Source organism: Bubalus kerabau, chromosome 4 (assembly GCF_029407905.1).
Source record: "Bubalus kerabau isolate K-KA32 ecotype Philippines breed swamp buffalo chromosome 4, PCC_UOA_SB_1v2, whole genome shotgun sequence".
NCBI classification, from domain to species: domain Eukaryota; kingdom Metazoa; phylum Chordata; class Mammalia; order Artiodactyla; family Bovidae; genus Bubalus; species Bubalus kerabau.
Genome location: NC_073627.1, coordinates 161,884,639 through 161,897,977, shown reverse-complemented (window position 1 = coordinate 161,897,977; position 13,339 = coordinate 161,884,639). Strand labels below are relative to the sequence as shown.

The following is a 13,339-nucleotide window of genomic DNA, read 5'->3' as shown; positions in this document are numbered from 1 at the left end:
TTTGGCCACGCTGGGTCTTAGCTGCATCGCGCTGGATCTTTTAGTTGCAGCACGTGGGATCTTTAGTCATGGCATGTGGGATCTAATTCCCTGAGCAGGGATCAATCCCAGGCCCTTTGCATTGGGAGCATGGGGTCTTAGCCACTGGAGCATCAGGGAAATCCCAGTAGCATCATTTTTTGAAGCAATAAGACAAATGGAGCCTTCGATTTGATAAAGTCTCAGCCAATTCTGATAAAGAGTGCCTGGTCACATTTCTGAGTTTTGGGCAACTCGGCAGGATGTCAAAAAATTGGGCCCAATCACACGTACAGGCTCATTCTATGATTTCCAGGACACAACTGTAAATAACAGTTCATGTTCAACAGGCCCAAAGAGAACAGCCATTGTGGGTTATCTACTGTTGCACAGTGAACCACCCAGAACTTAGTGGCTGCAAACAGCCACACATTCTCTCTCATCAGGCTGTGGGTCGGGGGGCTGATGGGGGCCTGATGTGTGGTCGATCTCCAGTGGGGACACTCCTGCGTCCACAGTCGGCTGGTGGGTTAGCTGAGGTTGGCTGCTCAAGGGTGGCCATGGTTCATGATGGACAAGCTGGCTGTTGGCAGGGATAATGATGGGAGTCTTGTCCTCCAGCAGGCTGGCCTGGGCTAGTTCACAGGGAAGTGGCCAGAGAGCAATGCTCTCAAGGCCCTGGAAGCTTGTCACTTTGCCTCTTTCTGTTGGCCAAGCCAAGTCACAAGGCCAGCCCAGAAGCTGTAGAAATATGCCATGCCTCTTTACAGGAAATGTTGCGAAGTAATGTGGCAAAGGGGGCAGTTACAGGCCAGGGCAGGAGAATCATGGCCTCCTACAATCCCCTCCATGTGTGGTCTTCTTGACTTGAAGCTGAAGAAGAGATTGGATAGAACGCAACATCTTTCCGCTGTTGTTATTGTTGTTCTGTTGCTAAGTCGTGTCTTACTCTTTGCAACCCCATGAACTGCAGCACCCCAGGCTTCCCTGTCCTTCACTATCTCCTGGAGTTTGCTCAAACTCATGTCCATTGAGTCTGTGATGCAACCTGACCATCTCATCCTCTGTCTCCCACTTCACTGGATAGAACTGAACATCTTCCTGCTAAAAACTCTTTAAAAGCAAAAAAGACAGCTTTGAAACAGAGTTAGAAAGATCTATTTCAAGCCAAGGGCCAAAATCGCACTGAATAGTGATGTGTTACTAGTGGTCTCATTAAAGTCAGGGACAAGTCAAGGATGTTGTGATCACCTCTGCAAATTATCAATGCTCTGAAAGTTCTAGAATGTGCTATCAGACAAGAAAAGTCAATAATAATTGTAGTTGCTGAAAGAGGGAAATAAAATAGCCACTGATTGAAGATGATATGATGGCCTACCTGAAAAACTCAAAAGTATCAGCTGAAACATGGTGATAATAGAACAGCTCTGTCAGGGAGTCAGATGCTAACAACTCTCCAGAGTTATTGTTGGCAAAAGAATCAGTGTACCTGCTGGAAACTGCAGCGGAGAAAGGATGCAATCCAAAAAAGCAAGGTGCTGGGAGAAATAGAAATACTCTATGATTAAACTTAAGAGGAATAAAATACCAATATGCACAAAATCGTAAAGTTCTACTGAGGAACGAAGGATGGAAGGAAAGGATTGGGGGAGGGAGGGAGGAAGTTTGTATAGATGGATGGATGGATAAATGAACAGATAAATGGATAAATGAACAGATGATTGGATGGATTAATGAGTTGATGGGTGGATGGATGGATGGGTGGTTGGATAGATGGATGGATTGATAGACAGATGGAAGACGGATGGAGGAGTGGATGAATGGATTAGTGAGTAGATAGATGGCTGGACAGATGACTGGCTGACTGGATGGACAGGTGGATGCATGGATGGGTGGATGGATGGATGGATGAATTATTGAGTGGATGGATGGATGGATTAGTGAGTGGATGGATAGATGAACAGATGGCTGGCTGGCTGGAAGGGTGGATGAACGGAGGATGGAATGAATAAAGCAGATGTTTACACTCCAATTCTAGAAACATATTCTACAAAATTGAGTAGGAGCTGGGCAATAATTGTTTTCCCCAGAACAGTGACAAGTGTTTGGAAACGGCCTAAGTGCTCATCAGTGAGCGGGGAGGTACAATCTGTGGATACCCCACAAGGAACAGCCCTCCCCCTCCTTCCTGCCACCTTCCCCATCCCCAGGAGCTCATCAGGATTCTTCGCATGCCCCACCCCCAACCCCATCCTCACGGGGGTGCTGCTTGAGTTCACCACCTGTTAAACTCAACTCATAAGAAGCTCCCTTTACTGAGATACTTTAATAAAACCTCCGGGGAACCCTCAGCACCTTCATTTCTAAAAAGGTGGCTCTGGTGAACCCTCGGGCACAGAGAGCAGAGCAGATACTCTAGGAACAAGCGCATCAGCGTGGGGTGATTGACCACCCTCACGCTCACACTTAGAAACAAGGAAGACAAACGGACGAGAAAGCCTTCACGCTTTTTGTGTAAAATAACCATGAGCCTGAGTCAGGCTCCACCTGCTCCTCAGGGCAGGTACCTCTGGGAGGTCACGTCTCCTCACCAGGGTTCCTCTCCAGAGTGGACACACCAAGCGTGGGGACTGAGCTGTGTCCTGAGTCTGCACTCGAGAAATGAGGAGCTGGCCGGCCCTGATCTCCTGGCAACAATCCACGTTTCCACCAGATTCGTTTTCATTTTTCCAACTAGGAGGACCCTCTTACAGGACTTTCAAGGTCTTCCCACGTGGAGGAAACTTGGATGAGCACGATACGACTTGGTGTGACCTGGCGGATGTACGGACTCTTAAACCCTGAGAGCCCAGGGTCTACAGCTCCTGAAAAGGAATCTGCTGAAGAGGACAGGCCTGACAAGTCAAATGAGGGAAAAACAATGCAGCCTGGGGGCTAAGCCTTTTCTCTTTCACTTTCTTGACATTTATATTTACATTTCTTTTAATACATTTTCAAAAACTTTCTTTTTTTTTTTTTTTTTTTACAATTTTCACGTTTGCAGAAGTCCCTTTTTCATGTTTTCAAAAGCTCCCGTTTCTCTATTACACTGCCGCTGCAGCCCATCTGTTACAAAGATGATCTGTCTGAAGTATTCAATCATCTATCTTTTAACAACACAACTGCCGCAAATGAAAAGCTGTCATGGTTTTGAATGCTAGAACCTTATTTAATCTGGAACAGTGGACATCTGTATAGAGAACCCCGGAAGCGACACAAACGGGGCGCGAACTCTCCCTACGGAAGGAGGGAGGTGCACCGTTCTGGACCTGGGAGGGGCGGAGGGGCCGGTCAGGGACATGATCTCCTGGATCGCCAGCCGCAGCTTCAGCAGGTGCAGCGGGTTGCTGATGCCGATCTCACGCTGGATCTCCGTGTCCAAAAGGGGAGGCACGATGACGCCGCTCTTCACGTTGGCTCGCAAGCAGCCACGTACCAGGCTGGCATCCCGACTCAGAACTGGGACGGGAGACAGGAGGCAAGAGGTTATGCATGGCGGTGGAGGGACTGACACACGGGGCCCAGGACGGGGGTGCGGGTGCGGGTGGGGGTGGGGGGGCGCATACACACCTCCAGCCAGACCACAACAGTTGGCCCGTCCCACTGTGAGAAGGCACGCCTTGTCTCCAGGCTTCCTCCAGCAACTCATGCCTACAAGTAACGAAACATTCAAAATTCAAGAATCACTACTACACACGGGTATAAAACAAGTTAACCTAAGTATTTATTCTCTTTATAAATTTGCAAAAGTGAAATAGTATGCATCTCATCATTTTCCTTTAATCTTCTAAGCCATCTACTTAATGAGAGTTCAGACATATTACAAAGAACCCTGAGTCATGAAATGCTGAATGAGTCCCCGCAATTCCTTATAGAATCACATCCTTCCCGATGAAAGAGTTATTGCCAACCTTAAAGGATTCAGAAGTCTGCACATCCAAGGGAGGAGGGTAGTCAAGGAAAAACATCCACTCTTCCCTTTCTAAACAGTGAGGACAGATACATAGAAGAAGAAACCACACCGGGGTCTGAGCAGAGGAACCTGTCCCTGAGAGAGCTTCAGGGATGCACAGCATTTCACACCAGACACACAAAGAGCAGTGCAGACTTTCAACACAGAACACTCTAACACAGCAAGCAAGGAGAGGGGTGGATGGGGGCTGTTTCTATCCTACACTGCTGTTCAGCTAATTAGCTATGTGCTAAATTAAGATACTGGTCATTCTTTTTTGACTAGGCCCCTGTGTGGCTTGTGGGACCCTAGTTCTCCAACCAGGGATCAAACCCCAGGCCCCATGCAGTGGAAGTGCAGAGTCCTAGCTATTGGACCGCTAGGGAATTCCCTAAAGATACACAGTGGCTTTTCAATACACTCAAATGGCATTAGACTTTACTTAAGATTGTGAAGTCTATGTATGGTTAAAGCTCGAAATGGTTCACATCAAATTTCAAGTAACTGTTCCTTTAAGTCAACCTTAAGTTTCCTAGAATAGTAAATATTCTGTTTTCTAGGAATAATTATACCAGAAAACACAACAGGTATCTTAATAGCTCAAGAAGTGAAAGTGAAAGTGAATTCACTCAGTCCTGCCCAACTTTTTGCAACCCCATGGACTGTAGCCTAGCAGGCTCCTCCACCCATGGAATTTTCCAGGCAAGAGTACTAGAGTGGGTTAGTTACCATTTCCTTCTCCAGGGGATCTTGGATCTCCCAGGGATCAAACCCAGGTTTGCCACATCGGTGAAGGCAGATGCTTTACCGTCTGAGCTACCAGGGAAGCCCCTTAATAGCTCAGGGAGAGTTTTTAAAAAAGGCAAACTTTTTAAATTCCCATATCCCAGGGGAACAAGGCATGTATCACGTGCCTGGAGTTTGCGTCCCAACCACAACCACCATCCAGAAGCAAATGGAAGACTCGCTTGGCTTCTGCTGGGGTTTATTTCCTTCCTCGGCTATAGGATATTGCATCACTCTGCTGTCACCGGCTCACTCTCAGCTGAAACCTAGCTTTACAGAGACAGCTTCAGAGACGAGCCTGGGGGGCTACCTGCTCTGTGGAACGCTGTGATGACCCTACTCGGGCCACCCTGCGGGGCTACTTAGCTCAGACCTCCTCTGCCCCCTCGAGGGTCAAATTTGAGACCCCAAGTACAATTCGTTAAAACGCTTGCTTAGCAGTCAACTGACGTGGCATGCTTCCTTGCCTTAAAGTTAGAGTCACAGGAGAAAGACATTCGGAAATACCGTGAATTCTATGGGGAACAGACACGCCCGAGAGAAAGCCACACCATCTGTGGATGACAACGGGCACTTTAAAGCAGGACATGAGCACCACGGTCAAGCTGTCTTTCCTAACAAGATGGCTGTGTGAGCTTCTTCCCATCAAATGCTACACACGTGGCACCACCCAGACAACAGGTGTGGCCTTGTTTTCAGAGACTGACCGTCCACACAGCCCAGCACCTCCTACGAGGGTTCGCTGGGCTCCCCTTCACCAACACCATGCCCCACTCCTGCAGCGCTGCTCAGCTCAGAGCCTGGAGCTGGGGACGAGCCCCACGGGGAGGCTTCAGGACACACACAGCTCAGCACACCTGCTGACTCGGCTTCCCCTGGAGCTGGCGCGTGACAGTGTCCACCACGGGGAAGAGGAAAGACAGCATTTGGAGCAGGAGGTACGTGATGCCTGAGGGGAGTCCCCGCACGCCCGGGACACTGCGATGACCAACAGGGATGCGGACGGTCCCGCGGCCTCGGCCTCCCTTCCTCACGGAGCGTGTCCAGCACCTGGTGAGCCCGCAGTGCTCTCCCTGCGAGTTTCCACACAACGTGAAAATCTGAGATTCACCAACCCTCAAAAATGCTCTGAAAGTGGATGCGTTGGCTGTGTACATTTAGCAATTAAAAGAATAACTTTGAGACAAATTGGGCTTAATAGAAAGAAAATAGTTTTGAGAAACAAACTGATTCTCACATCTATAATGCCAAAAATGTTAAACTATATTCAAGTGATTTTTTTTCTGGAATACTAAAACATTTTTTCACGTTTTATAGATAAGGCATTTTCCCTGAGTCAATGTTGTCTCTGGTTGACTGACAGAACTAAGATTATCCTCTGTGGTCAGAAAATCTTCGTACTTTGAATTGTTCCCTATGAAGCCACCAGAACCTCCTAGAGTTTGCCACGTGTAGCAACAGAGCAAAGAACAACCCACTTGTGCATGTGCGCACACACACACAGAGTTAGACATCCACCTTAACACCAGATCCAGAGAAACCTGCCTACCAGAAAACACACACACGCACACACACACCCCTAGACACAGGCACCAAATCCACTGGGATTCCTTTAAAATTATCCTACCATCACTTTCAAGAGGCACAGGGCTCCTGAAACTGACGACGAGGCGCACAGGCTCCTTACTTGCGGGCGTCCCTCAGGTCCCCGTGGCTGGCCGTGCACAGCACCCCGTCTGCAGACGGTCCAGCCGAAGGGACCGCAGAGAGGTGGGGGTCGAGGTTTCACATTTGATGGTGGTCTTGTCATCTCGTACCTCTTCCCGTAAAGCTGGCAGCTGAGGGAATGACGTAAGTGTAAAACTGGGTAACAATAGACTGTGTCGAATATGTGAATCTGGAGCTCTGTGAATCTGGAGGTCTCAGGAGACACTGGCAGCTAGCTGGTCACGTGGAGTAGCTGTCCCCATGATGGCGTTTCTGTCATCGAATGTGCCGGTGCTGCTCTAGTGTGACCACCCCGCCCCCCCAGGTGGCAGGGACCCCCACGTGACAGCCCCCAGGCTCGCTCTCTCCGCCTCATCCACCCTCTAAAAGTTTCCCCAGACCCTCAGTAGGAGTGGGCGCTGCTGCGGGTGTGAGTGTGAGTGTCCTTGTGCCCCATGTGACGTTCCACGACTACCCGCAGTCTGTGTTTGCACGCTTCCTCCCGCACTCTTGGGACCAGGAAGCGTGGCGGGAATGCAGAGGCTGGATTCTGCTACAGTCAGGACTTACTCCTGCTGAGTTTCGGGGTGAGTACAGGCTGGCCTGGTCCCGCAAGGGCATGGAGGCGACACCCTAGGACTGGAGGGTCAGCGGGTCTCCGGAGGTCAGCCCGGGAGAGCCCTCAGCAGCAGAGAACATGACCTTGGCACCTGGCTGCCGCCGGAGTAGTCAGAACACGGCCCGAGTCTCCCTCGCGTCCATGCACACGGGTGTCCCTCCCACAGCGGCAGTGCTGCTGGCCACGCCCTGCGTGCACGTTCTCAGAGGGAACAGGGCCCAGAGCATCAGGGTTCACGAGGCTGCCCTGCCCTGGGCCTCTCTGTCCGGAGGCCAGTGTTTAACACTGAAGTGCACCAGCATTTGGGGGTCGGCTGCCGCTGAGGGGCCACCGTCCCTTGCAGGTGCTGCTCTGGGTGGTCCTCTGGTGGGTCCAGCCCGGGAGCCCAGCCCTGCTCCAGCCGCTCTGAGAGCACGAGGCTGTCTGCTCTGTCCTGTTCACGGCTCAGCTGGAAAGCTGGATTGAGTTTTAAGTTTTTTTACCAGCAGCTTTTAGCTATATGTCAGAATAAAGTCAGCCACAGAGTTCTCTCCTTGATCTGCTTGGTCCTTCGTGTTTCTCTGGATTCTCAAAGCAGCTGAAGCCCAGAATGGGGTGGGGGTGGGGTGTCTGAAGGGGCAGGGGCTCCGGCACCAGCCGCCGTCCCTGGACTGACTCGTCTGTTTGTTTCCAGTTTACCTGCACTAATTCTGCAGGCGATTATACAGCGTCCAGAATACGACAAAGACTACATTTTGAACTCAATGCAATCTTTAATCTGTGAATACTTGTTATATGGACCCTAAGATATTTTATTACAGAGTTTTTAATTAGTGAAAAATTCATGAATACCACAGAGAAAATATTTTAAAATTTAATGTTTCTTATATTTATGTAAACTTATGACTTCATTTATATACTTACTTTTTCTTGTATATCCGGGCTATGAATCTCCTTTCAGATCAGTTCATGTTCTGATACCTGATTTTAGTCTTTCAAATGAATGTACTGTAATGCTTGTCTGTATAAATCCTATGAACAAATATAGGGCTTTTGTAAATGATGCATTTATTGTAATTATTCTTGTTTAATTTTTAAATGTTAAACCATGAGAGAAGGGGTTTTACTGCGATTGTAAAATCATCATGACGCGGTGTGCATTATCCTTCCAGAATGTAACCAAGCTGTCCAACAATCACTCTGAAATGAGCGAACTTAATTTCAACCAATTGTTGTATTTTAACGACTGACTTAAACTGTACTTTTTTTTCTAGGAAGACATGCTTTTTGTCTGCAGTGTGAAGCGAATTAAAAGTACTGGGTGTTAAATGTGAGCTTCTAATGAAATTTGGGCTGAAAGGATGACTAGAAGAAGACTATGAAAATCTCTCCTGTAACCTAGTCTCTGTGGACCTGGATCCCTCGCCTCCAGTGAGACTCTTCGAGGACCAACCGCGGTGCCCTGCACCCGCTGCGGAGCCATCGAGCTGAACACTGAGGGCGCCACATCCCAGACAGACAGACAGCAGAGTGCAGCTCTGACAAAGGCCTTATTTTTCTTACGTAAATCATCTTTTTACATCTGTTTGTAAACATGTTTAAAGAATGGACCTAGGGGTACATTTTTAGATTTTGATGACATAGCCATTTTGGATAGTTTAAGTAGCAAAGGTAACTTTTACTTTTTCGGCAGCACATTAAAGAAGCTAGTAAGAGATGCGTTCAGATGATGCTGCCTTATGCAGCTGATATCTCGGTAGACAGAGACAGCATGTCTCTCTACATGTGGGTTCTGCCTTTAATTTCCTTGTACAATTCATTGTTACCATTCTGTTTTTCTATTAATCTTTTGTGATCTTCCTGAATATGTGACAAAGTATGTCCAGTCTACTTTTGAACTATTTTTATCACAGTATTATTTATTGCTTTCTTTCAATAAAGTCAGAGCTTCCCTGGTGGCTCAGAGGATGAAGCGTCTGCCTGCAATGCCGGGGACCCGTGTTCGATCCCTGGGTTGGGAAGATCCCCTAAAGAAGGAAATGGCAACCCACTCCAGCATTCTTGTCTGGAGAATCCCATGGACAGAGGAGCCTGGCGGGCTACAGTCCACGGGGTGGCAAAGAGTCGGACACGACTGAGCGACTTCACTGCACTCACTGCTTCAATAAAGTACTGGAGCAAAATTTCCCGCTGCCAATAGAGAGTGCCGAGGGTAAGCTGCACTCTCAATGAGAACAGACCAGAGCTGGTAATGGGAGCCCGTGTCATCACACGGACATTCTGTTAAGAGAAACGGATGGATACAATGGAAAGGCTAGAAGGCGGAAGTATAGGTGTCCCCAAAGGACGACCGACTAGGTGTTCGTACCCTTGGCTCCGGAGACAAGAGGCTTCATCACTTCAGCATCTGTGGGGACAGGGCCCCTCTGCTGCTGAGGCGTGGGCAGCGGGCCGAGGGTGGGAACAAAGTGCAGGTGTCAAGGCTCACCGTGGATCCCAGGGCGGGGTGGCCGAGGGCAACCCTGACGCGGACCCGAATGATGCACTAGGGAGTGTGCGTGTGCATGCTTGTGTGTGGGAGCTTTTTATGTTATTTTAGTCAACAGTCTTTATTATTCATATATCCATAGAAACAAGAATGTAGCAAAGGGAGGTGGGAGGGAGATTCAAGAGGGAGGGGATATATGTACACCTATGGCTAATTCATGTTGATGTATGGCAGAAATCAAATCGATATTGCACAGCAATTATGCTTCAGAAAAAAAGAACATAGCAAGGTGGTCAGGAAAGTATGAAAAAACATTTCTCATATTTATAATCACAACTCTGTGTACATCTGGGAGCAGGCTGCCCACCATCATCACACCTCCCGCCAGCATCAGACGTTTGCCCCCAGCATCAGGCCCTAGTCCAGGATCAGGACCTCCCCCAGCATCAGGCCTTAGTCCAGCATCAGGCCCTCCTCCAGCATCAGGCCCTAGTCCAGCATCAGACCTTCCCCCAGCATCAGACCCTAGTCCCGCATCAGGCCCTCCCCCAATATCAGGCCCTAGTCCAGCATCAGGCACTCCCCCAGCATCAGGCCCTTCCCCAGCATCAGGCGTGGCAGCCCCACTTGTCTGACACTCCTGAGCACACTTAGGCAGCCCCAGAGCAGCAGGACGATAGCTCTTGCAGGAGGTGCATCTTTAGGAATCACCTGCGGAACAACAGTAGCAGCTGGGGCCTGTTTCAGGCCAAGGAGAGGCAAAGAAGAGGCACTTGTGCCGGAAGCAGCGGTGGGTGTGGGCACGTTTCAAAGCTCTGCTTCCTCCCCGAGGGGGCTTTGCTCTCCAGCTCTCTCACGTGGTCACTCGAGGGCCCCAGGGCTGTGTCCTTCCAGATTCACGGTCTCCTCGATATCTCAAGCCCAAGTCCTGAGTTGAGTCCCGGTCTGGTGTGGCAGAGGGCTGGGAACACACAAGCTCAAGGGCTGAAAGGATCCCAGGGGAACAGTCGGGCCCCAGCGGGTGGCAGAGCAGGGGATGAGGGTGGCCGCCCACAGAGGGCCCCGCAGCAGCACTGGAAGGAGAGCAGGGATGCCTTAGCTCACTCGGGGACGTTGCCCGGCCTCAGCGCCCAGATGTTACCACCAGCAGCTCTGGGGACGCAGAAAGCTCACTCGGGCCGTGTGAGTGGGCTCTGCTGACCATGGCCTCGGTTTTCATTCCGGTTCCATTCCGGTTCCAACTGTCCCTCCAAGGGCTCCTCTTCCGAAGGGCGCATTTTCTTGATGTGGGTGAACGCATCCCTGCTTGTTTCTGTCAGCACTGTTGTCGGTCATCGTGTGTTTTCCTCTTTACAATCTGTGCTTGCTGCTCTTCTAACTTAGGAGCAGCCCTTATTTTCTGCATTTCCTAGTTGTCAGCGTTCACTGGGGCTTTCCAGGTGGTTCTAGTGGTAAAGATCCTGCCTGCCACTGCAAGAGATAACAAGAGATGGGGTTTGATTCCCCTGGAGGAGGGCATGGCAACCCACTCGTCTTCTTGCCTGGAGAATCCCATAGACAGAGGAGCTAGTGGGCTACAGTCCCTGGGGTCACAGAGAGTCAGACACGACTGAAGCAGTTCAGCACACACTCAGGTTTTAGTTCAGTCGCTCAGTTGTGTCCGACTCTTTGCCACTCCGCGGACTGCAGCACTCCAGGCTTTCCTGTAATTTACTATCTCCTGGAGTTTGCTCAAACTCATGTCCATCGAATCAGTGATGCCATAGAACCATCTCATTCCTGTTGCATCCACCAGAGAGGTGGCTGGGGCTCGGCAAAGTGCATGGTCACACTGCATGGGTGTGAACCTGCCCTCACCACTCCCTAACCGCATGACCATCACTGTCTCCTCCTCTGTAAATAGGGAGGTGGCAGCACCTGTTTGGTAAGGGGCACACACAGCATCTGGTATATAATCAATGCACCATCCATCTCAGCGTTATATTTATTAATAATAAGGATAGCATTTAATAATCTGCTTTTTCTCTCTTCTCGCTTAACTGTGCTCCAGACCATATCTGTTTTACTTACCCCTATACATCCCACACCCAGCACAAACAAGACACTCAACAAATCTCTGGCTGAAGAGGCAGGAACATACCCTGTCCTTCAGGAGATGAAGCCGAGTGAGATGGGGGCCTGATAACACTGTGTGATGAGGAGATGCCAGGAGGACCTGTGTGGCTGTGGGATGGAGTAGGGGGCATGGGCAGAACCCATGATGAGCTCCTGGGGATGGGGAAAGTGGCAGGAAGAAGAGGGTGCTGTTCCTTGTGGGGTGTCCACAGATTTTACCTCACCCCTCACTGATGAGCCCTTAGGCCGTTTCCAAACACTTGTCACTGTTCTGCAGGAAACACTCATTGCCCAGCTCCTACTCAATCCATTTCGTAGAGTATGTTTCTAGCACTGCAGTATAAACATCTGCAATATTCATTCCGTGCTCTGTTCATCCACCCATCTGGCTAGCCATCTGTTCATCCATCCATCCACTCACTAATCCATCCATCCTTTAACTCTTAATTCTTCCATCCATCCACACATCCATTCATCAACTGATCCAATCATCTCGGACCCTAAAGAAGACAGACGCCTCCTCTGCTCCTCCCAGGAGGACACCCAGCGTGAGTGACAGGAGCCTCGTGGGGACAGTGGGGGAGACACAGAAGAGACACGCATGCAGACCCTCCTCCCTCTGAACGGTGAGGCACCCACCTGGTCCTAGCGCCTCCTTGCCGGGGTGTCCAGGCCGGCCCTTCTCCTTCTTGCCAAACAAACGACCGATGGAGGACTTGATGCCCTTCTTCTTTGGGGCTTTCTGCAGTGAGTCCTGGCTGCTGCTGGGGTTGCCCCCGGGGCTGTCTTGAGAGCCTGTCGAGCTTTGGGGAGAGAAAACAACCTTTAACCGGTGCCCTTGTGCAAACACACACCCCTCCACAAGACCTACTGATAGAACTGGCCACCCAGCAACACCCGTGCCTCAACCTCACAGCAGACAGTGGAGTCTGCTTCACCAGCCACACTCCACACGAGCAATGCAGGCTTCCGGCCACAAACAACGGCCCTGGGAAGCTGAGATTCTCTGCCTGGAGCTCTCCCCTGAGGAGGGCTTCACTCCAGACGAGCTGGTGCAGAGGGCCCTCCAACCCTCCCTCAGGGTCGCTGCTTGGCAGGTGACGACCCTCCCAGAGAAGGCGAGCTCCCCTGCTCTGGGCAGTTCCCCCCGCCTCTCACAGGGTGACCATCCCCGGCCGTGGCAGGAGAGTGACGGTCACCGTGCGCAGGGCTGCAGGTCAGGTGACCACATGTGCCCTCCATCGAGTGCTGCCTGGCTCACGACGGGAGCTCAGCAGGTGGGGGTCTGAATGAGGACAGGGTCAGTCACAGGAGGTGACAGACAGTCTCCTGAGAGGAGACCCCTGAGAAAAAGGGAGGGACCCTCAAGAACAAATCCGAGAGGCACGGAGCCATAACCATCAGGAACGCGTCCCAGACTGGGCAGACCTCTAGCAAGAGCAGGAAGAAATCTCCCACAGGAGTCAACACATAGAGACGGATGTTTTTTAAAATCACTGAGGTCACTGAACTCTTCTACCCCGGCACCTGAAGTTCACCACTAAACACAGGCACCGAATCCAGTGGGATTCCTTTACAATCATCCTTGCAACTCTTTGAAGACAAGAGGCGCAGGGCTCCTGAGACTAACGACGAG

General features: G+C 50.4%; 1 protein-coding gene across 1 annotated transcript in view; it reads right to left on the bottom strand.

Moving 5' to 3' along the window:
* Positions 1-3,226: 3,226 nt before the first annotated feature.
* The window catches only part of LOC129651024 (liprin-alpha-1-like), a 38,321-nt gene continuing 28,208 nt past the window's right edge, over positions 3,227-13,339 (bottom strand). The window contains 6 exon segments of the mRNA XM_055579754.1: positions 3,227-3,477; positions 3,480-3,516; positions 3,628-3,668; positions 3,671-3,708; positions 8,025-8,043; positions 12,313-12,506. Coding sequence (XP_055435729.1) covers positions 3,227-3,477; positions 3,480-3,516; positions 3,628-3,668; positions 3,671-3,708; positions 8,025-8,043; positions 12,313-12,506 — 580 coding nt within the window.